At 43.4% G+C, this 24,586-nt stretch overlaps 1 protein-coding gene across 4 annotated transcripts in view; it reads right to left on the reverse strand.

Moving 5' to 3' along the window:
• The window catches only part of matr3l1.2 (matrin 3-like 1.2), a 29,995-nt gene that overhangs the window by 2,367 nt on the left and 3,042 nt on the right, over positions 1–24,586 (reverse strand). Inside the window, exons 1-21 of one of the 4 annotated variants that reach the window (XM_047353541.1) lie at positions 24,307–24,402; positions 21,662–22,402; positions 20,914–20,975; positions 16,376–16,402; positions 15,043–15,125; positions 14,918–14,958; positions 14,717–14,833; positions 13,679–13,804; positions 13,429–13,605; positions 12,035–12,159; positions 11,633–11,918; positions 10,538–10,705; positions 10,371–10,467; positions 10,249–10,265; positions 9,999–10,121; positions 8,885–9,013; positions 5,747–5,875; positions 5,538–5,668; positions 5,189–5,468; positions 3,496–3,607; positions 3,305–3,420 (exon numbers count right to left, since the gene is read on the reverse strand). In XM_047353541.1, the coding sequence (XP_047209497.1) occupies positions 3,305–3,420; positions 3,496–3,607; positions 5,189–5,468; positions 5,538–5,668; positions 5,747–5,875; positions 8,885–9,013; positions 9,999–10,121; positions 10,249–10,265; positions 10,371–10,467; positions 10,538–10,705; positions 11,633–11,918; positions 12,035–12,159; positions 13,429–13,605; positions 13,679–13,804; positions 14,717–14,833; positions 14,918–14,958; positions 15,043–15,125; positions 16,376–16,402; positions 20,914–20,975; positions 21,662–22,294 (2,979 nt within the window). In that variant the 5' untranslated portion in view covers positions 22,295–22,402; positions 24,307–24,402. Of the gene's footprint in view, positions 1–3,304; positions 3,421–3,495; positions 3,608–5,188; positions 5,469–5,537; positions 5,669–5,746; positions 5,876–8,884; positions 9,014–9,998; positions 10,122–10,248; positions 10,266–10,370; positions 10,468–10,537; positions 10,712–11,632; positions 11,919–12,034; positions 12,160–13,428; positions 13,606–13,678; positions 13,805–14,716; positions 14,834–14,917; positions 14,959–15,042; positions 15,126–16,375; positions 16,403–20,913; positions 20,976–21,661; positions 22,406–24,306; positions 24,403–24,586 lie in introns of those variants that run through there. The other 3 variants (XM_047353539.1, XM_047353540.1, XM_047353542.1) reach the window with 3 other exon arrangements.

The raw sequence follows: 24,586 nt of genomic DNA on the forward strand, positions 1-24,586 counted from the left end.
ATTTTCTATTTAAGATTGATTCAAATGAAATTAACTGGAGAGCTAACCTGTGACTAGCTTAGTCCCAAATTCTGATGATTTTAAAATTCAATTCATTGAGTCATCCAAGTAATAAGCGTTGCCTCCTTTAAAACATCTAGAAACAACGGTAGAGATAATCCTTGGTTTACACCAGAATTAGTAAATGCTTTGCATGACAGAAATGTAGCCTGGGCAAAGGCAAAGTAAACTGGTTTAAAATATGATTGGGATATTTAGCTACACTCACTTGTTTTTATTTAAAAATTAAGAAATAAAAGTACCTCTCGGATCAACAATGCCTAGTCTGAATTTTACTTCTCAACTACAACTGACAGTCTAAATGACCCTAAAAGGTTTTGGAAAACAATTAAACTCACAGGCTTTGTCATATTACATTGTTCATAACAAATATTCATGACAAAGGTGATATGTTCAATGGTTTCAATCAACATTTTATTTTCTCTACACCCTCCAAAAACTCGACTAACCCTGTGATTGCATCTGAGCCAGTTTCCGATGCATCAACATTTAGTTTCCAGCCTTTCACTTTGTCAAATCAATAGATACTCCTGACTTAATTGATTCCTATTTTTCAATAATTGCAGCAGATTTTATAGCACAACCTTTGACTTACATTTTTAACTTAAGTCTGAGCACAATGCCAATTCCTATAATCTGGAACTGAGCTTTTGTCACTCCGTTATTCAAAGGTGGTGATCCAGCAATCTTAAATAACTATAGGCTATATATCAAAGCTTTGCTTTTTATCAAACATTTCTTTAATAAATGAACAGTTGAAAGAATATTTATACTCCAATAACGTACTATGTTTATTTCAGGTTTTAGAAAAGGTTGTTAGCATCATAACAGCAACACTGAAAGTGATCAATAATATTTCGGCAGCTCTTGATAACAAGCAACACTGTGTCGCGCTTTTCATTCATTTGTCAAAAGCTTTTGATTCAGTAAATCATATTTTACTCGAAGAGAATTTGATTAGTATTGGACTATCTAGAAAAGATATTGGGTGGATTTGTGATGACCCTACTGACAGATCCTAATGTATCACATCAGGAAATATTTGTTCTAATATTCTTACAGTAACTAAAGGAGTCCCCCAAGGCTCTGTTTTGGAGCCACTCCTATCTACTATCTATGTGAAGAATGTTGTTGACCTGGTGGACACTAAATACCATTTTTACGCCGATGATATGGTTATCTATAGTTCTGGGAAGACTCTTAGTGCCAGTGTCTCTACGTTACAAAATGCGTTTAACAAAATACAGAATAAGTTTCTACAATTAGACTTTTCTTTAAATTCAAATAAGAGCAAGTTAATGTTATTTTCAAAAACCAAGCCTAATCTGCAGATTAGTTATCCTGTCATCACTCTTCAAGGGGCAGAAATTGAAAGAGTTCAATCTTTTAAATATCTAGATATTTAATCTTAGCTTTTAAGGGTATGTTGAACAATTAACTAGGAAACTGACGGAAAATCGGCTTCTATTTTAGAAATGTTTTTCTTTTAATGCAAAGAGAAACTAGTAGCAGTTACTTTTTTTTTACCCATTTTGGATTATGGCGATCTTATTTATATGAATGCTCCAGCACAAATATATATAATATATTTATATTATATTGTAGATATGTTTATACTGTTTAATTTGTATTATATTGCACCGACTACGCCAAAACAAATTCCTTGTATGTCCAAAAACGTACTTGGCAATAAAGCTTTTCTGATTCTGATAGTATTATATTAAAACCATTAGAAGCAGTTTATGGAACTGTAAGCCTTGCACACATCATCGTGGGTCAGTCTCAGAGACTCCTAGACTGACTCATTGCTATATGTTCATTTATAGAGGTATTCTGTGTCTGTTCTCCCCATATCTCTCTGAATATATTCAACCAAGAGAGGCTGGACTGTAATCTTTACGCTTTCAAAAATCACTGCTACTGTTTGTACCAAGTGTTCACACACAGCCTGGTAAGGTGGCATTTCAGTATTTTGCCCTCACAACATGGAGCCTTTTACAAAATGACTGGAAAGGAACTGGTTCCAATAAGACAATTTCAACTATTGCTTAAAAGTTTGGAAATGAATAGTTTTATGAAACTGTTAGTGTAAATTGTTTTTAATGTGTTGATTTTTGTTGCTGTCTTGGCCAGGACTTCCTTGAAAAAGAGACTGGTAAATCTCAATGGGATTTTCATGGTTAAATAAAAATAAACTGGTTTAGGACCATGGTATCCCTGTTCTTAATGGGCCAGCAACTCGCCTGACCGTAACCCCGTAGAAAATCTATGGTATTGTGAAGAGGAAGATGCAATACGCCAGACCCAACCATTCAGAAGAGCTGAAGGCCACTTTCAGAACACCCGAGCAGTGCCACAGACTGATGGACTCCACGCCACGCCACATTGTTGCAGTAATCCAGGCAAAAGGAGCCCCAACTCAGTATGGAGTGCTGTACATGCTCATACTTTTCAGTTGGCCAACATTTCTAGAAATCCTTTTTTTGTATTGGTCTTAATATTCTAATTTTCTGAGATACTGAATTTGGAGTTTTCATTACTTGTCAGTTATAATAAAAAAAATTAAATATTTGAAATATATCAGTCTGTGTGTAATGAATGAATATAATTTACAAGTTGCACTTTTTGAATAGAATTACTGAAATAAATAAAACCAGGATCTGTAATTGAGCTCAATGCAGCAGCTAGATGGCGCTGTTTGGATCTGATGCAGACAAGCCCTGACTCAGGTTTCAGTTGCTGATGTCATTGAGGTAGTTGTTGGTTTGCCTTAACTGACTACAAACATCCCTCATGGTCTAGTCAAAGTCTCTCTTAGCATTCCTCCACCAAAATAACCAGCTCGGTTCTGTGACTGTCACAGCACCGTTGCCATGGTTATTTGGACACGTGGTGGATGACTTCCGGCTATTTATTCTATTCTGCATATAAACTTAGGGGCGGGGACGGGCGGTTCTGACTCTTCGTACTGCTGAGCCCAATTCACCGCAGAGTGGGACGTATGAAGGCTACGTGGTGACGCGTCTACGCACCGTTTCTACATCTGAATTTCTTTCTGCGTCGCAAGTTGCAGAATTTCTCCCTAAAGCCAATTTTGGTATGAAAGCTGGACACTGATTAGGACACGAGGTCCCTGGTCTCCACTGAGGAACCGCTCAGTAAAAACCAGGAAGATCCTCAGAAAGTCATTACGGGTCACCTTCAAGATTCTGAAACGCTCACAGTGGGCAGGGCCAGGTCTCACCTGCAGCTTGTCATAGTGCGCCTGGCTGCTGCAGTGGGTTTTCTTGGCCTTGTCTTCATTGGAGTAAAACAGGAAGCAGATGCGACAGTAGTAACCCATCTTCACATGCTCCACACCTGAACAACCAATCAGAGGTCAGTATTTTCTTTCTAATGATGTTATCATGGCAGCAGCGGGTTGGGTTTTCTCACCAATTGGAGTGTTGGGGTCATAGGGCGGGAGAACCGCCTCGTTGGGGTTGACATCAGTAGGGGGTGGAGCCTCTGTCTGTCCATTCTGATTGGTCGATGTGTCCATCTCCTCCTGCAGAACAGAAGAGCAGCCCATGGTCCTTTAACCCTGAGGACAGTTTTAAAGGTTCTGCACATTTTCCGGTTCAAAACTCTAGACTCATTTCAGGGCCGAACAAATGACCCAGTTGGATTTTTTTTTGTGGGTATTTTACAACCCAGTTTCAGAACCACAGGCCTAGAGTAAAACCCTGATCTATGAATGTCCAAACACCAGAACAGCAGGGAAACGGACCTTGTTTTGATTATTGCTGTATAATAATTAATTTCTATGGTGTTTTCTTGTGGGTTCTGTTTCTGTGTGATGGGTTCTGGAGATGTCAAACACCATGAAAGCTGGATGGAAATGAAATAGAAATCAGTGTAAGAAACATTTTGAACGTGACTAAAACAAAGAAGATGATTGATTCAAGAGAAACAGGAATAAGTCAAAAACTATTTCTATCATGGGAGAAGAAGTGGAGATGGTGGAGGAGTATAAATACCTCGGTGTTCACCTGGACAACAGACTAGAGTGGAGATGCAACTGTGAAGCCATCTACAAGAAGGGACAGAGCAGACTGTACTTCTTGAGGAAGCTTAGGTCCTTTGGTGTTTGCAGCAAGATGCTGCATATCTTCTATAAATCTGTTGTGGAGAATCAGATCTCTTCTCCATCATCTGCTGGGGAAGCAGCATCAGAACCAGGGATTTAAAAAAGCTCAACAAGCTGATAAAAAAGGCTGGTTCTGTTCTGGGGACTCCTCTAGAACCTCTGGAGATCATTGTGGAAAGACAGATTCTTCATAAAATGAAGAACATTATGGAGAACCCTGAGCATCCTCTTCATGAGACTGTCCTACAACAACAGAGTGTCTTCAGTCAGAGGCTTCTTCAGATCTGCTGTAAGACGGAGCGCTACAGGAGATCCTTCCTGCCCACAGACATCAGCATCTACAACGACTCTTTGAGGAAACCTTCATAATATGAGCTACAACATTTAATTTCCCTTTGGGATTAATAAAGTATTTTTGAATTTGATCTTATTGATACAGAATCATAAATATTTCTCCATGATGGACCTCCTGTAGGAACCCTGAACTCATCCACAACAGCAGCTGAAACACAGAGAAGCTTCTGATTGGTTCTGATTGGTGGGCTTGTATTGATTACATGTTCCATATTCACCCTGAACAGTTACAGTCCCCACTCTCATCCAGAAGAGGGCGCTCACATGTGTCTCTATGGTCAGAAAATGCAGATGGAAACTCTGCCGTTCCACACAGAACGTTTCCACCAACTGTGACCCTATAAAGCATCTTCATGTGGGCCACAGATGGGTCCATTTGCACTAGAACAGGGACAAAAGCTGAGAATAAAAACCAAGATGGCTCCAGGTAGATGGTGGTTCCAATCTGCAGCTTCTTCATTAGAGACCATCAAACACCTCGGCTGTGATAAACTCAACTGGTTTCAACATCTCCAGAACACAGAAAACTGTTCTGTTCTCTGGCAGGACCTGAGATTATTTCACTCTGACCTCAACCAGCAGAACATTTATGTTCAGAACCAGAACCGGTGATTATCAATTAGTCATTCTGAATGTCAGACTCACCTCTTTACTGAGTTTCATCTCCTCAGAATCTTCTGCAAGCTTCTCAGCTAAGTTTTTCTCCACTTTCACATCTTCACTGATGTCACAGTGCTCCCCCGCCACCGCAGCCTCCTCCTCCTCCTCCTCTTCTTCTGTCCCCTCAGCCTTCACTTCTTCCTCCTCATCCTCCTCTGACTCCGCCTCCTGTTTCGGTTTCTTTGCCAGCGGCTCTTCGGCGTCCTTGCTGGATTTCTCTGGGGATCTGCTCTTCTCCCTCTTCGTTGTGTTGGGATAGCGATGACTGAACAAACAGAAGCTTCTGTGAGTGAAGGTCTGCTGACTGCGGCCCTGACTGGGCACTGAGACTCACCCGTGTTTGAGCTGTTTGTATTTCCGGCTCACGTAGATGGTCAGACGTTTCCCGTTGAACTTCAGCTGCTTCCCCTTACAGGCTTCAGCCATTTTCTCAGCAGATTCAGCTTTTTCCATCTCGATGAAACACTGCAGATACACCAACATTCTGTCAGTTAGAGTCTGCACCACAGTCCAGGTTCGACAACCTCAGTCCAGAACCTGTACCTCTCTCCTTAGCCGGTGCAGGAAGTACTTCCGGATTTTCCCATATGGCTCTGCCAGCTTCAGAATGTCCTGGTCGGAGTATTTTATGTTGGGAATCTGACCGATGTAGACGACCCTGCTGGATCCACACTGAACACACAGACACACACAGAAAACCGAGGCTGTGAACACGATCATCCTCTCCCCAACATTTCTATTACACTCCGTCCAGTTTGATTCTAGCGATCACGACAGAAGTCATCTCTACGCAGGTGATGCAGTCACCTCAATTCAAGCTCGCAGACTGAAGAGTCTCCACTTTGACCCTAAAGAACATCAGTAGCTCCATTACCAGACATTTACATGTTTCTGAGATGTTTCCTCATTTTAACTAAATGAGGACATTTTAATTTTAATATAACTAGGGTAAGAATTAGCATTATAAAACAGCTTGGTATCAGCTGTGATATCTGCCTATCTCCTTGGTGACCTTCAGCATTCTGGGTCCAACTAGCTAAATATTACATTAACCCATAACGCTTGGAACATATCAGCTGTAGGTCTGATACTGATATTGCCATGACGATATACTCGGGATATTTTGTGCAGCTTTAGTTTCTTGAGGGTTTTCTGCGCTCACTTGTTGCTGCCTGTGATGTGTAACCATAGGAACAGGGGAGTATTACAAGCAGGATCAGCTGATCGATTTCTAAACTCTCAACAAAGTCTTGATGATTTAAAAAGGGAACAATGTGGATGCAGAGCAGGAGCAAAGTGTTCTCCAGAACATTGCCAAAATTAGAAATATCCTGTCCAGGAGTGACGCTGAAAAACTAGTCCATGCATTTGTTACTTCAAGGCTGGACTATTGTAATTCTTTACTATCAGGATGTCCACAAAATGCAGTTAAAAACCTTCAGCTGATTCAAAATGCTGCAGCAAGAGTTCTGATGAAAATTAAAAAGAGAGATCATATTTCTCCTATTTTAGCTTCCCTTCATTGGCTCCCTGTTAAATCCTTTAGTTATCAGCTCCTCTCCTGTGGAACCAGCTCCCAGTTTTAGTCCGTGAGGCAGACACCCTGTCTACTTTTAAGGCTAGGCTTAAAACTTTCCTTTTTGATAAAGCTTATAGTTAGAGTGGCTTAGTTTATCCTGAGCTATCTGTGTAGTTATGCTGCTATAGGCTTAGGCTGCTGGAGGACATAATGACCACTTTCACCCTCTTCACTACATTCTCATACTACTCTCCAATCTTACATTATTTGCTGTTATTTCAGCTTTTAACTTTGTTCTCTCTTTTCTCTTCCTAGAAGCTACACCTGGCCTGACTCTGTGTCTACCTGTGACACCTTTCTGGAGAGGAGCATCGTCCAAGCTTCTGCTGGCAACAACTTAATGCTCACCCTCTACCAATGATCCACATAGCCCTGTCTTTCAGTGTTTAACCCTTTCTCTCTCCTAGACATGGCTACTGACTGAGCTTCTACTGTAACTAACTCTATGTTCTCTCTTTCAGACTCTAACCTTGAAAACTGGATCAGAGTTTATCTGTTCTTTCTTTCTAGATGAAACGACTAAAGGAGCTACATCCATTAACATTTACTTTTCCTTCCCATAGAAAGTACTCCTGGATCAGTGCTTCTTTGTTCTCTTTGTGTCTCTGCTCTGTTCTCTCAAACCTCCAGTCGGTCGTGGCAGATGGCCGCTCACACTGAGCCTGGTTCTGGTTCTGCTGGAGGTTTCTTCCTGTTAAAAGGGAGTTTTTCCTCTCCACTGTCGCTACATGCATGCTCAGTATGAGGGATTGCTGCAAAGTCAACACCAGTGACTGTCCACTGTCTCTACATGCTCATCCAGGAGGAGTGAATGCTGCAAGTCACTGACTGGATGCAATCTGCTGGGTTTCCTTAGATAGAAAAACTTTTTATCCAATTTGAATAAAAAACTGAATCTGACTGAACTGTTCAATGATTACGATTAATTAGAATGTATGAACCTGACTGTTGTGAAGAACCTTGAGACGACATGTGTTGTGAATTGGTGCTATAGAAATAAAACTAATTGAATTGAATTGAAGAGAGTGGAAGATTGAAACGGAGATGAGATGAATAAGCTCGCTAGATTCCCCGCCAGTGTATCTGGAAGGCAGAACCTCACCGAGCTGCAGATGCAGGATCATATCCTCAACTCCAACATCTCAGCCTGGCTTTCAGATGAACCAGGAAGACAGATCTGAAGAAGAGTGTTGGAGCTAAAGACCGTTGATTAGCAGGTCTCGTCAACAACATATGGAGTAATCCAGGATATTCAACCATCATCTCCGCATATTGAGCTGTAAGCTGAAACTTCTCATCTATATCCCTTTCCAAGGGAGTTTATCTGTGCCATCTTAGCAACAGCATGAATCCATCACCACCATCAGCTCATGCCGACTTGGCATGTGCTGTCATCGGCTCATGTGTTGCAGCAGTATCTGGATGTTTTAACCACGCCTCTCGATGTTCCACACTTCCGATGTTTCAACAACTTCTTCACCAGAAAAAGTAAAGCATTGTTTTATGCAAAAGTCAGAGATGAACACAGCTCCTGTGCAAAACCTGTTCTCAGCAAGGCAGATTATAACCAGACCTTTTCTATTCTCTGTATAAAGCCTTTGCTCCAATGTAACCCATGACCACGAGAACCTCGGCTACATCAATCTGATGGAGTAGCAGTATGAGAGTCAACAACAAAGCTAAAGCAGCTCATAAATAATGCTGCCACCATTCAGGGAACTGCTAAACAAGGGTGCTTCATAAAATGAAAATTATAAAAGGCCAGCTCAGAACATCCTCTTCACCACACTAACTGTACAACAGTGTCTTTAGACCAAGGTGTATTCTGATACTTTGCAGCCCAGACGAAACCAAGAAATGTTCGGTTTTCCACTGGGATTTCTAAGGTTTCACAGTAACGAACTGAATTCAGCTGAACAAAATCTGTTTCGTCTAAAAGGCTCAAAGTAACAAACTTAAAGAAAAACCTGGAAAACAGCTGGAGTCTGATCCGAGGCTACGGAGGAGCGGCTTTTATGACTTGAAAAGAGCATGTTTTGTTCTAAGGGAGAACAGGAGACGGCTCGTCCTGGAAACCACAGAAGAAGAGATGAAGGACTCACCTGGATGGTGGGGTAGCTCAGAGAGTGGGTGATCCTCACCGGTCGGCCGCACACCGTTGCTGTCACGTTAGCGTTATAAAACTTCGCCATGGCAATGGCATCCGCCTCTTCCTCAAACTGGATGTATGCCTGAGGAAGAGGAGGTTGTAGTGGGGCGGGGATCAGAAAGGAAATGGGATCAGACGTTTCAACAGTTCTGTCTGGGCCTCCATACAGAACCAAAACGTGTCCCTTGTGCTTCCAATACAAGATCACAGTAACTCGACCGACCAGATGAACTGGAACTTAAGACAGAAGACGTTTCTGGAACTTTGTGTTCCAGAAACGTCTGAATTCAGGGACTGATCTAAAATGCTCCACTGATCAGTTTCTGTTTCTTTCTTTCAATACAGAAGAAATGTGGCTTGAGTCCTGGAATAAAACTAGAAGCTGTACGTTTTAAGCCAAAGTCGGTCTGTAGGAACCGCACTGGCTGATTGGAGTGAAAACAGATCAGAGTGGGACTGTCCGGATCCGTGGATGGATTCTATTTCTGTTTTCCTCTGAAACACAACATATCATTCCTCTCCGGAGGTGGAGTGAGGCTACCTTCACACTGCAGGCAAATGTGACCCAAATTCCATTTTTTCACCACCAAAATAACCAGAATCGTGCCACTCCTGCATGTGGTACTAAATTAGACGCGTATCAGACGGTTCTCAAAGCATCCACGGTCAGAATGGTATTGTCTCATTTCATCAGACTTTTAAACCATCTTCCTGGTACCGACCAGCATCCAGACGACCCTACAGCAGCAGCATTGCTGCTGCACTAAAAGACGCTGGTAGCTGAGCTGTTTTCTGACCTTTCTTCATCTTGTTATGATGTGATCAGAAGGTTGTCGGCTCCCGTTGATCAACAACTTAACAACACAGGAATGCCGACATCCATTACTTCCCTAAACAGATGCTGCTGTGTGACATCTACAGTCTATGTAGGTCGCTTTGGGGTCACCGACATCAGACTCAGGTCTGACGCTTCATTAGTAGTTTGAAGATCTATGCAAAAAAAAAAAAATAGGGGTGGTGCATCAAGACCTGTAGTGTGAACCTTAGATGCAGACAGGTGCACGTACCTCAGGCCTCAGGTCCAGAACCAGGTGTTTGACCACCTTCCCAAAAGGTTTGGCTAGCGCCAGCATCTCGTTGAGAAAGTTGTACCCACGCCTGAAGCCGAGGATGTTGACTACCCTCATACCCTGAAGGGAAACACATTTAGATCCTTCACTGCAGAGCTAACATGTCTCATCAGTGATGAAGGTGGTGCTGAGGGATCAAGGAGAGCAGGAATTATTGAAACTGTGCTGAAAGGAAACCAAGACGTACCCCTTTCCTGGTGTTGTCTGCAGAAATCAAGAAACAGAAGAAGAAAGTTCAGCTTGTTTTCAGATGAAACTGCAGCTATAATCTGATTGTTACTAAAACTTCTCAATAAACGGATTACAAACCAATGCCGTCGGACTCTCCGCAGGCATCGCCGTCATCTTCTTCCAGCTCGTCCAGAGTCACAAAGTCCTCCATGTTCTCTAGGAAGCTCTGATCAAACTAAACACACATGGACCTTCATCAGAAAAGAGAGAAACCAGGCAGGTCATACTGAGAAGGATCATCTCACCTCATCTTCAGGCTCATCTCCTTCGGCCACCTCATGGCTCTCTTCTGCTTCAGCACCTTCTTCCTCTTTGTTTTCTGGCTCCTCTGCAAAACCTCTATGTTCAGTTGTTCCCTCTGACTCTGCCTCCTTCTTAGCCCCGCCCTCTTTTGTGTCATCATCACCAGAATCCTGTTGCTGGAATGAGCAAGTTGCTAAGTTCCTGTTTATAACTGATGAAATGAGAGTGCCTGCTTGTGGTGAGACCCAATCATGAACCGACTGTGGAGATGTATCTGCATGATGTCATGAAAACATGACATGATGGTAACAGTGTCATTACCAGAAGTTTCCTCATTGCTCTCTTGCTTCTCTATCATCATGTTGTCTCCCAAACTCTCCTTGACCTTTCCAATGTCCACCTCATGTCTGGCCATGAAGGACAGTTGAAGTCCAAATATAAAGTACAGACCAGCATCATTTTCCTGTATGGCACTGAGATATTATCACGTACCAAGTTTTGCATCCTAGAATCCTTTTATTACTGCACACGCTGGTACTGAAATCATGCTCCTTCTGCAGATGTTCTTAGACACAAGGTTTTCATTTAAAAGTGCATCACAGTTCACAATCCACTGGTGCAGTCAGAGCCACCTGGAGCTACACCCTCTCTAGACAGCGGAGATGATGGTGGACGTCCATAGAACACCACTATACTCCCAACCCTCACCTTTACATCACTGTGTCTACTGTGGACCACTTCTGGTTCCTAGGCACCACCCTTTCCCAGGACCTGTGTAGGTCTAAGGTCAGGAGAAGGGCAGCTAACATGTCTGCTGACCCCACACACCCTGGACACTATTTGTAGACAGTTTCTACCTCCAGGCTGTCTCTCTGAGGAACCCAATCATCACCTCTCAGCTACTCTGCTGGGAACTAAATGCAGATGTATAAGGAAGAAAAGATGGCTGTACATACATGTACTGCTCCTCTAAAGTTGATGTAACTATACTTCATGTCTGCACGCTCACAGGTTGGCCAATAAAGCTGATTATGAACTTTGACCTGCTGATCAGATGATAGCTTCCTTACTGACAGTTAAAGTTGTGTTTTCCTCACCTCCTCCTGGTGCTTCTCCTCCTGCTCTTCCTCCATCCCAGACTCTGTTCTCTCAGGCTCCTCCTCATCTGTGTCTCCACTTATAACTCCCTCTTTCTCTCCCTCCTGCTTCTCTCCTGGTTTGTCCTCTTTGCCCTCCCCCACTCCTGCAGATTTGTCTTTGTCCTCCTTTTCATCCTGCTTCTTCTCCTCTCTGCCCTTGGATGAAGACTTGGATGCCCTGGCGGTGTCTGACCTACTGCTCCTCTGGCTCTGAGCATCTTTTTCCTCCTGCCTGTGGCTCACACTGAAAAACAAGAACCAACAATAGGATTTAATCCTTTTCTGACTCCAATAAACCAGCAGCGCCACCTTCAGGTGCTTTCATGCCAGCAAGCAGGACTGATTTCTTGCTTTACTTACTTGAGGGTTTTGTATTTGGTGCAGATGTTGAGGCGGATCAGCCTTCCTTTGATGATGAGCGGGTTCATGCTGTAATACTTCACCAGCATCTCGGCGTCCTCCACAGTTCCCAGTTGAACAAACGCCTGAAACGCACCAACATGTTGACTCAGTCCGCCGCTCCAACATGGCGGCTGCTTAAGGAGCAGTAGAGCCACATTCCAACGTGCAGAGCTTTCATCATCATCATCAACAAACTTTAAAAATGATAAAAGTATTCATTTATACTTCAATCACCGGGCCGGCAGCAGGTAGTAAGAACTGTCAGTTTTATGATTTAATAAACGTTTAATAGACGTTTATTAACCGCCTGAAAATGATCAATATTGTTGTTTAGTGATTTTCTGACATTTACTAATAAAAAATGTTTAAATGACTGATTTATAGATAATCCGGTGTACGAGTTGTACTTGAATGCACCATAGAAGCAGATGCTGGGACGGACGTCCCTCGACACGGCGCCGGTCCAATGTCTGCTGCTTCAATGCTACAGGAGCCTGGATTCAGACTTTGTGTTTTCTTCGGAACCGGTGATACGTACAGTCTGCTTGATATCATTTGAGGCGAGAAATTCAACTTTTGCTTTGGTTCGGTCCATCTTTGCAGTTCTGTAGCTGAACCAGAACCCTCAATATTCCCAGACCTCTTGCTTGGTTCTGGTATTTAAATTTGCACCTTGGAAAGTTTAGTTTTGGACTTTAGTTCTACATAAACATCCTGCATGTGATCAGGATTCAAACAAGGCTGTAGAACCGAACTCACCTAAAAACAGGATTCAAGTTAGAAACATCTCGACTCTACAGAACCTGCATCACAAGCTTATCTGTAACCCAAATGATTCTCATCAATGCCATTAAACAGAGCTCCAATAATCAGAATAATGATGATTATTGGTTTGGCCCTTTCCAAACAAACAGACTCTGTGACAACCGGACCTTATCTGTTCCTGCTACTGACCGTTAGTAATGTCCCTCTCAAATGAATCTGTTCAGAGGCCAGGTTCTGCTGACCCAGTCTGCTGCTGCACTGACACATCCACTGTGCGTTCATCATGTCTGCGTGAACTTCTTCAAAACCATCGCAGCTTCAGTGTCTCCCAGACGGATAGGGTGACATTTCGGACCCTTTGAGACGTTGTAAGACCACCAGAGTTTAAATTAAGGACCAACATAAGTTTCAGAAATAATAACTTGTGTTACATGATTTGACACAAGCAGTGGACCTTCAATACGATCTGCTTATTGATCAATTTAGAGTAAGAAGAAAAGTGAGACCTGCTCTGATTACATCATAAGCATGGCTGCAGAACCAACAGGCCTCAGGTGGTTCTGCTTAGAGTAAATAGCTGGTTTTACCTGGTCAGTCAGGAACAAGTGTTTCTCCACGGTACCAAAACGTCTGGCGATGGTCAGGAGCTCCTTCTTCTTCTCATCATCTTTGGGCAGGTTGGCGAAGAACACCACCTTGCTGCCGTGGCCCACGATGTCCCTCACAGGTCTCTCCACCGGCAGATCAGAAGACCGGTGAGCCTTCTGGGAAACAGAGGATGTGTGAGCAGAGTTCGTTCCATTCCTCACGTCAAGCTGAAAGCCCTGTCACAGTTACCTCGATGACCATCAGCCTCTGGGAGAGGTAGAAGGTCACTGGTTTTCCATACAGTTTGGTTGGATGCTGTTTGTAGTAGTTGACCATGTTTAGAGCTGCTTCATGAGTCTCCATCTCCAGGAAGGCCTGAAGAAGAAGCAGAGAGTAACTGAGCGGCAGCAGGTTGGACAGTCATGGTGCTTCACTTGACCTTTACATCAAGTGCCCAACCGAACCAGCTAATGGGTCGGATAATTCAAGTCAGAACCCGCCTCTAAGGCTGTTGACAGTCTCAACTATTTTACTCCTCGATTCCCAGTTTGGGAAAGTCTGAATCAGACTGCAGAGGTTTGGGTCAGGCTGTTAGTATGAGAGAAGATGGAGACTGGGAGGGAGTGGAACAGAACCAACCTCAATCGCAGTACAAATCAACCTGTTGGACCCAGTCAGAGTGTGAACTGATCACTGACACCAAGCCTTCTCTCTCTCCAGGTAGCGGAGCGTCGTGCAGGTAAACAGCAATGACACCCCTGCTCTAGTCTTTCCCACCTGTACTGGTTTTATTGTGCCTTTCTTGCTCTTTTGGTTGGTAGAAGCTTGGTGTATTTTGCTCCTGGGTCACAAAGCATCACACATCCAGGAATTATCCCCACTGATGGTATCTACCAGTCATCTTGGAAATAAAATGTACCCCCTGCAATGTGCTCACATACCTCCAGGGGTACGAACCTCCGGTTAGGAATCACGGCTTTAAGTGACTGGAAGGAAAAGGTTCAACCAGTTTGAATAATATGAAACTTTGTTCCTCAGTGGTCCAGAAATTTCATCTCTATGGCAACAGCCTGGATTCATCTCTGCTCTTTAAAAAGACCAAAACTTAAGGTGCTTCAGAGGAACAGCTACAGAACATCTTTATCATGTACATCTTGATCCAACTGACTGAACTCAGCTTTGGTTCCAGGAACTGGTTCTGAACCAGAACTGCAACAGTGCACGGCAACACAGGGGCTGTTCAGACAGAACCCACTCAGCCCGAGGAGGCGGAGCCTGTTGGTCTACCTTGTTGGTGAGAATCAGGTGCTCTCTGAGGCGGCCGAATGTCTCGGTGAAGGCAAACAGAGTCTTGTTGCTCAGAGGCTTCCTGTCGTATTTCACCACCACCACTCTGCTCCGAGACTGAGGACACCAAATTCATCATCAGAACATCATGAGCAGCAACATCTGAACTAAAACAGCACATCAACGGGGAGTCCGACTCACCATGTTCTGTCCCATCAGGTTTTCTGAGCGGCTGCGATCTCCTGCAGGCAAACAGGTTCAGTAAAAAAAGGAGATGCAGAGCAGACACAAACATGGAGGGTTCATGATCGATGTCAGTGTCTCACCCCAGCCGGAGGACATCCCTCCTACCGGTCCGGAGGACATGGGGGGTGGTCCCAGCAGGCCCGCAGAAAGGTTGGGGATGTCCCTGTGACCCCAGGCAGAAAACAAACAGTTGGAAGGAGAAATTCTCAGATATGCACCAACAGAAGGCTGATGAGGACTAAAGCTGAAGCAGAACTCTGTAATTAAAAGGTCCAAATGGAGACCGTTTTGTTCCATTTAGAGTCAGAAGTTGAGTTTGATGGTTTGATCCAAAGAAATAAACTTCTGGACTCATCAGTTCTTTTAGAGATAAGGAGAAGTTCAACCACACCAAACAGGTTCTCCTGAGAAAACCCACCTGCGAATAACAACATTGACCAGATCTGATATAATCTGCGGATGATCAGAGAGGAAGATGAAACGTACTTTACACCTGATAAGGCTGCAGCACTTCCATCGTAATCCATTGTGTCAATCAGGAACAAACGTCGATACATAATTTCACGCGTCATTTAAAAAAATGTAAACACTATCGATGTCTGAATATCTGAGTCTCTGTGGGAGGCGCTATGAAGCACATGCAGTTCACGAAGGGGACAGCAGAGGGCAGCACTGCCTGGCGTACCCTATCCAATGATGCGTTGTGGGTCAAAGCAGCAATGGTGGAGGAGAGCAGACAAAGCGGAGTAAAGTTTGATAAATTACTCTTTCTGCGACACTGAATGAACTTCTCAGGTGAGAATGAGGCTGTTTTAAAGCTGAAAGATCTGCTCGGTTCATCAAGACGTGTTCGGAGAGTGGAAGTTAAACCCAGATGTGACTCACATCAGATCCAACGGTTCAGGTTGGGTTGATTTCAGGGTTTCATTTGTTATGGAGTAAATCGGTTTGGCTGCAAAACAGAATATTTAACTTCAATGTCTTACTGGAGAGTTTATCTGGGAATTAATCTTTATTCCTGGAAGTTGATGCTGGGAATATCGCCTCAAAAAGAGAGCAAGCCTGGCTGCAGAACATGTTGAAGATCATCTTTTTCTAATCCTTCTTAAAGTTCGAAAGTCCAAAGGGTTCAATCTTAAAAACATGTGGATCTTTGACTTTTTGGCAGTTGAAAATAAATGTTTGTTAAAATGAAGTCAGTTGAATCTAACATTTATACTTTATCAGTTGTAAAAGTGTTAAATAAAGGATTGGAGACTAGAAGAGGTGAGACAGGTTGAATCACAGGAAGTGATGAGAAATAATCCATAGATTAGACGACTATTAAAATAATGGTTACTTGCAGCCCTGCGGCTGATAATAAACCACTGCAGCTCCTAAGCATCTGGATGGTTGTGTGTTTCTGTGATTTACCTTCTGCTAGGCTCCCAGTCTGGATACCTGGAACAACAGGACATCTATTCATGAAAGACACCAACAACCCTCACAGTTCAGCAAAGCTTCTGAAGTTAAAATGATTTATCTCAGCACCATATGAACAACAGAGAATGTTCTCAGTTGTATTGTATTATGACGTAAAAAAACAACAGGATTTAAAACTATTTGACAAGATGAATTATTCCCGGAAATTGGCACAGCTCTCAAGATAAAGTCTACCTCCTGTAACATCCTGAACTGGGTTTGTAAAGCTGGTGGAGCAACAGGTTGCTTTTCCACTTTTTCTTCTCCAGCTTTCAGCAACTAGGTCATTCATGCAATCTGAGAGACGCAAGCAGCTTCAGTCTTAAAGAATGCTTTGTGCTCTGGCTTTACCTTACTAGCCTAAAATGCTGCACAATACTTCCTGTAAGTGTGGGTAAATGAGAGGATTGTCCTTGGCTTCACAGTCCAGATGTAGGAGCAGGTCTTCTTTGTCAGCACTGAGAAGTAGATGGACAAGCAAACTGTCTTGGTGTCCATGAAGGATACAGGTTTTTCTGTCCCATTCTTCCTGCAAACACGTCCCAACATGTCCTACAGAACATGGCCATCGTCTAAACCATCATCCTGTGTCTGGACCAGGTCAGGACTGCCTCAGTACCCTCTTCTTCTTCAGCAAGTCAGCCTTTGAAATGTGGTTTCCCGTTTTCTTGATGAAAAATGCAGATGCTGCAGGTAAAGAGGTAATATATAGGGGTTGGACAATGAAACTGAAACACCTGGTTTTAGACCACAATAATTTATTAGTATGGTGTAGGGCGTCCTTTTGCGGCCAATACAGCATCAATTCATCTTGGGAATGACATATACAAGTCCTGCACAGTGGTCAGAGGGATTTTAAGCCATTCTTCTTGCAGGATAGTGGCCAGGTCACTACGTGATACTGGTGGAGGAAAACGTTTCCTGACTCGCTCCTCCAAAACACCACAAAGTGGCTCAATAATATTTAGATCTGGTGACTGTGCAGGCCATGGGAGATGTTCAACTTCACTTTCATGTTCATCAAACCAATCTTTCACCAGTCTTGCTGTGTGTATTGGTGCATTGTCATCCTGATACACGGCACCGCCTTCAGGATACAATGTTTGAACCATTGGATGTACATGGTCCTCAAGAATGGTTCGGTAGTCCTTGGCAGTGACGCGCCCATCTAGCACAAGTATTGGGCCAAGGGAATGCCATGATATGGCAGCCCAAACCATCACTGATCCACCCCCATGCTTCACTCTGGGCTTGCAACAGTCTGGGTGGTACACTTCTTTGGGGCATCTCCACACCGTAACTCTCCTGGATGTGGGGAAAACAGTAAAGGTGGACTCATCAGAGAACAATACATGTTTCACATTGTCCACAGCCCAAGATTTGCGCTCCTTGCACCATTGAAACCAACGTTTGGCATTGACATGAGTGACCAAAGGTTTGGTTATAGCAGCCCGGCCGTGTATATTGACCCTGTGGAGCTCCTGATGGACAGTTCTGGTGGAAACAGGAGAGTTGAGGTGCACATTTAATTCTGCCGTGATTTGGGCAGCCGTGGTTTTATGTTTTTTGGATACAATCCGGGTTAGCACCCAAACATCCCTTTCAGACAGCTTCCTCTTGCGTCCACAGTTAATCCTGTTGGATGTGGTTCATCCTTCTTGGTGGTATGCTGACATTACCCTGGATACCGTGGCTCTTGATACATCACAAAGACTTGCTGTCTTGGTCACAGATGCGCCAGCAAGACGTGCACCAACAATTTGTCCTCTTTTGAACTCTGGTATGTCACCTATAATGTTGTGTGCATTTCAATATTTTGATCAAAACTGTGCTCTTACCCTGCTAATTGAACCTTCACACTCTGCTCTTACTGGTGCAATGTGCAATCAATGAAGACTGGTTACCAGACTGGTCCAATTTAGCCATGAAACCTCCCACACTAAAATGACCGGTGTTTCAGTTTCATTGTCCAATCCCTGTACAATGTTTTGACTCTTCTGTTTCTGCACCATTGAAGTCTGTGAGCAGACACTAGAATATAAGTTAGGGTCCATTCATCTGGTCAAATATATAACTGATATGCACAGCGTTTACCTACCAAACATTGCCTCCAATAAGTTATTTGGTATTGCAATAGTTCGCTCACTGGTACTGTGATGGTGACGGCAATCTGATCTATTATGCTGCTCTATCTGAAAGGCTGTAAAATCTGATTGGGTTACAGAGGCAACAGAAAACCCAAATATTTGTCTTCCCAGCTCATCACAGGAGAACCTAAGGCAAGGAGGGTTACATAGAGCCTCCTTGGAGTTCTGGGTCTGGCTCAGAGTCTCCTCTCAGTGGATCTCTCCAAGAGGGTTGAGGGGAGCAAAGTGGGCTGAAAGGTAAGCCCAAAATGATTCATACCTCTGGCAGATTTAGATTTAAAGTAATCTTTTAATGACACCAACATGTTTCCTCTGACTCAAAGTAATATGAACATTTAGGAGCGGTCCAGCCCAAGCCCCGCTTGAATCTGATACTGAACCAAAGATTAGGGTTATAGCAGAAGGCCAGTCAGTCTGACCTGGAGCTCATAAATCATCAAAATATTAGAGGAAACTGGAAAAAGCAGCTCAGCAGCTGGAAGGAGGGTTTGATTGCTGTAATACTAACAAAGATCTTTCCACTGATTAGAGACGAGAGTCAATCATTGTTGAAATGCTATTTTTAAAATGAAATCAATTTTGTTATCTATTGAGCGATGCCCGTCTCATTTCCTATCAGAAACAAACTCAAAGAACATCATTTTTAGGAGATATTAATAATTTTTAGTTTTAATGTTGCTCAGATGCTTGATCCACATCAGCCACCTCCTTTCAGTGAGGAGCAGCAGCTCCAAATAGCGCCACCTCAGGTCTAATACTGCCATTACAAAACAAGGATCACTGACCTTTGACGGCTTGGTGCCAAGTACACTGATGAACCACCATGTGGTCAAACATGAATAGGGATGGGTACCTCTAATATTTTAACAGATATGGTACCGACACCCGGTACCTGGGAACCGACACCCGGTACCTGGGAACCGACACCCGGTACCTGGGAACCGACACCCGGTAACTGGGAACCGACACCCGGTAACTGGGAACCGACACCCGGTACCTGGGAACCGACACCCGGTAACTGGGAACCGACACCCGGTACCTGGGAACCGACACCCGGTACCGGTACTCAACGGTACCAATTTTGGTTACTTTTTGTGTTTCTGTGGTAATAAATGCTAATCTGTTAAAAATAAAATCTCATGTATTTTCAATTTTACATATTTTTTTTCTCAATATATAATAATAATCTAATGTATCAAAACAACATCCAGCCGTCTGTATTGTAACATCTCAGTTGTTTCAAACATTTCTTCAACAATAAAACCTTTAACTGACTACAGTGTAATACACAAATGAACCCCAGCCATGTTGCTGGCTGCAGACGAGTTGCTAACGGATGGAGGCGTGCTGACGGTGCTGAATCCAGAAGTTGTAGCCGTAGATCTGAAACTGACGTGAAAACCTTGAACTTAACCAGGTGTTTCCCCACATTAGAAGTATTCCCGTCGCTGGCCTTGTACTTCGCGTAACAAATATTGCAGCGAACATAATCTGCATCGCATGTTGGAAAGTGGAGCCGTACTTTCTATCAGCCAAGCTTTGTTGATGCAGCTACTGACATCATTACCTTGTGTGTGTAATGCTGTGTTCATGTCTGGCATGGAAAATCGACCTCTCTTCCACTCCCTCTGTGTCACAATGATGCGTTTAGGTACCAAAACATGGTACCGTTTGATTTTATGTGAATCAGTACTGGGTAGTACCAACAGAATTCAGTCCATCCCTATAAAAGTACCGAATTCGGTGCCAATCCCTAAACATGATATTGGTTATGGAAACCCCATGCCTAGCAGAGGTCTAGTAACAAAACACAGCTCAGACTCAGACTGGGGAGGCCTGACCTCCCAGTTACACCCCTACAGCTTATCGCCATCTTTGCCCACACTGACGTCCTCCAGGAAAAACAGAAATCCAAGATTGACCCATTTACACTTTATTATATATGATCGTTTATTAATATAGTAATTATGAAATATTACATGTTTTCCTAATATCCACCCATGTCTATACCCACTTATCCCTGCATGGTCTCAAGGGACGGGTCTCTGTCGGACCACTCTGCACTCTGAGACCAGGAGCCCCAGGATTACAGGGCTATTCCAACAGATCCAGCTTGTAATGATGGAGATTCTGCAGAATAAATACTGGGTTTATCATTGTTACTAATCCTAACTTTATGGGCACACGCATGAGCTTAAAATGCAGGACTGGGTGTTGTTCCACCACCTGTAGATTGGGTTCCAGTATGCATCACTGCTGAGAAAAAGTACCACTAACATAATGACACGTCCTACAGCTGTGCTTGTTATCAACTTCATTGGGTTTGTTCTGGTTCTGACTCACATGTCCAGAAGACGTCGTCTGTTCTCAGCATGCCGAAGGCCGTTAATGTGCTGGTTCCACTCCTGCCGGTAGAGAGAGACTTAATAACACCAGAACACAGATCAGAATCAGTTCAGAACCTGGAGACAGAAACAGTTCTTTAACTTCTCATCATTTGAAGATGCCAAGAATAAAAGGATGAATCTGATGGAAGCTACCGAGGCTCTTCTCTGTCTTTAAATTATTAGCGTTAGCTGTTAATACAGAGAAAATTGGTTCCATGTTGACAAAAAGCCAAATCAACTGGTTCTGTCTCTCTGGGATCATCTTGTATGACTGCACTTATGGCAGAAAAATCCAATCATGGTTCTGTCTGAAGAACTCAAAAGTTTCCTGCTGCCGTTAGTGAGGAGCATATGAAGACTCGTCAGAGAACTTCACTAGACACTGAGGATCTCAGCAGAACAAGAGGCTGAGATGAAGCTGTAACATTAACTGCTTTATGAAAGCAAAGTCAAGATGGATTAGATAAGAACCTGGAGAACCAAATCTAACTGGGACCTGCTGCAGTGCTGCAGCTATGAAGGGAAGAAAACCAAGAAAAGGCTCATTGTGCTGAAAAGAGTGGACTGAGAAGTTTTATGAAGCAAACTGGAGCTCCAGGCTCTGGAAATATAAGGGAGAAAACCACCTCTCATTGGCTGACTGAAAGCTCAAACATTAACAGTTAGTCCCAAAAGAAAAGAAGAAGCAGGCTGGGCGTACTCACCATGGTGGAATGAACATCAAAGTCACAAAGAGAGCACACGTGAGGGAACATGGGGGGTATGACTCCCAGGAAGTCCTGGATCTTCCCGCTTGAAGGTGTGCCCATCCTCCTCTGCATAAAGATGGGCTCTGATGACGGCCCCATGCTGTAACCGGAGCCATAGCCGGGACGCATGGAGCTGAAGCCAAAGTCTCCAGAGGACTGAGCCCGGGCCGGGCCCTGACCCAGAGACGGGTCCCAGCTCTCCCGTCCTCCTCGAAAAGCTGCTTCCGAGGTAGAGGATGCAGCCCCCCGATCTCCTCCAGCCCCTTTACGGCTCTTCAGCTGCATCAGGATGCGGGGCAGCGTCTCCATGCTGATGTCCTCATCAGGGATTTCAGCCAGAGCGTCCAGGTCAGAGGGCGTCAGCCCCAAACTGGAAAACAGCTTCATGTGACGGCCAAGAGGACCACTGCCGCTGCCATGCCGGGACATCGGGCCGTCGCTATCCAGGCCCTGCATCCCGCCCATCCCAACACCCGAGGCTCCGCCCCCCATCGGGCGGCCAGGAGCCTGCTCGTTCATGTTAAAGTTCAGGCCCCGACCCGCAGAGAACGGTTTCTGAGCCCCATCAGACTGAGACTGCTGAGCCATGACTTCACCAACTGGAGGCAAGACAGAGACAGAAGCAGGCAGGAAAGAGTCTGTGGACGCAGAAATCTATGAAAGGGCTCCTCTTCTCCTCTGAAGAATGTCTGAATTCTGCTGAGACACAATGAAGCAGAGACAACCTTCAAATAAAGAGTCCAGAGAAAAGATGGAAGCTGGTGGAGCCACCTGAGCAGGCGGGGTTACTGCAGAGGGAACATGACAGCAGGAGACAGAAAAGGCTTCACCTCAACATGATGTGAAACAGAGTGATGGAGGTTCTGTCAGTGGAGGAGAAGCTTCAAAGAGTCAAGGCATTGTTATAAACCTTTACATAGAAAATCGAGTCACTCCAGTTTGAGATACAGAGAAGAAAAACCTGGTTCTGAAGAAGGATGGATGGAGAAGAGATGCAGTAGCATGCTGCACATCTTCACCATTTCTGCTGCTTTTTAATCATTAGTGAAGTTCTAAATATCTATGAAACCAATTTTTGCTGCCTCCAACTGGCACATGAGATTCAGAAAAAAAAACAGCAGATTAAGTTTCTGTGGATTTCTAAGGTGTCAGATTTCCAGCTTGAGAGAAATTTAAGAGTCTACAATATGTAAAAAAGTTATACTAACACTTTTATTACCTTAAAGTCACAGAAAAACTCCGAAATGCATGTACTGGTTGGTGAACGTTTTGCTGATCAAGTAGAAGAATCTCCACAGACCTGTTTCTACAACCTCAGGGCTAAACTCTGAGGCCGGTCAACAACACTGGGCTTTGATGGAGCTCCCAGAACCTGGTAATTCAGACTCTCTGCCTCTGACACATGAAAATGAACCGTTTCATTTGCCATTTAACAACTTCAACACTATAATATTAGCAGATATTTTCAGGGGCATTCTGGAAGAGGAGGAAGATAAGTTTAGTTCGGATTCTGTCCCACATAATGTTCACTGAAAAGTAAATAAAAACTGGACTCTGACTTAAAAATGTTATCTTCTGGTGATGCAACCAGGCTCCAACACGACCACCTTTGGGAACCAAAAGGCCCAGGATCACTTTGCCAATTCATACTCTAATTCCAAACCTATTTGCAGCTATTTCTGCCCTTGCAACTTGTATCTCATAACCATGTACATACATTTTGACATAGCAGTTTATTTCTCCTGTTATTAATTTTCATGATTTATGGAAAGAAAATCGAAAAGCCCAGTGGGCAGATGGCTCCAATTCGTACCTGAAAACTTTTGTATGAAACGACCAAAACTACGAAGGCACAAAGTGGCGCTTAACCCAGAAACGGGTCATCTCATCAGATCGGAATAAGATGTTGATGTCAGATAACAGTGTAGCTCTCATGATCAAACTGATCAAACATTTCAAATTAATCTACAGGAAGTTATAGACAAGATACTACAAAAACAAAATCATAATCATCTTGTTTGTTCACAAGCTAATTTACTTTTAAATCCAAACATGGAACAAACAGCACGTTTTAACATTTTCTGTGCAGCAGAGTCGGAATTTTATTAAAGATTATGTTTACATATTAGTTGCTGTTCATGCAAAACTGGTGGAGAATATTTTAAGATGAAGTAAAGTGTAAAATGTGGCCATAAATCTGCTCCAACAGCTGAATCTGCTCAACCTCCCCCAGATATTAGGTGACCGCTAGCTTCCTGCTAACGGCCCGACATTTAACAGAAAATACAAATGGTTTAAAACTATGATTCATTTTACTTTGAATCACGTGAAAATAAAGACGATAGACAAAGAGTTAAAGAATAATATAAAACTTGAAAATAAAAGTTTTTATTTATTTTTATCTTTAATATCTGAAGACTCGCCGATGAAACTAACGTTAGCTTTTGATGCTAACACGCGGCGCTATTTTTCGCATTTTGCCTCAGATTCATCTTAAATTCCCTAAACCCGGAACACAGCTGTTCCCCAACGTTACCGGTTAATTATTCTGAGGAAACAATAAAGTAAATATTTGTGTTTTGGTGGATTTATTAACTTACCGCAGATTTTCACAACAAGGCGCAGATTAGACTCTGACTCTTCTTCTTCTTCTACTTAATTTTTTTTTTTGGCGTCTTGCAACCGGCGTTTTATGTGCATATTGCCACCTACCGGAGTGTGTGATCTCAGGGTGTATACTTCTGGTTATATTCCCAAAAAACAAACTTTTAGAATACAAATAGCGCTTTACACCCTTAATTTATATTTCAATTAATAAATTCTTCCAAATTCCATCCTCATCCCAACTCATAAATCCTATCATGCATTATAACTACTCCT

Source organism: Girardinichthys multiradiatus, chromosome 23, assembly GCF_021462225.1.
Source record: "Girardinichthys multiradiatus isolate DD_20200921_A chromosome 23, DD_fGirMul_XY1, whole genome shotgun sequence".
Lineage (NCBI taxonomy): Eukaryota > Metazoa > Chordata > Actinopteri > Cyprinodontiformes > Goodeidae > Girardinichthys > Girardinichthys multiradiatus.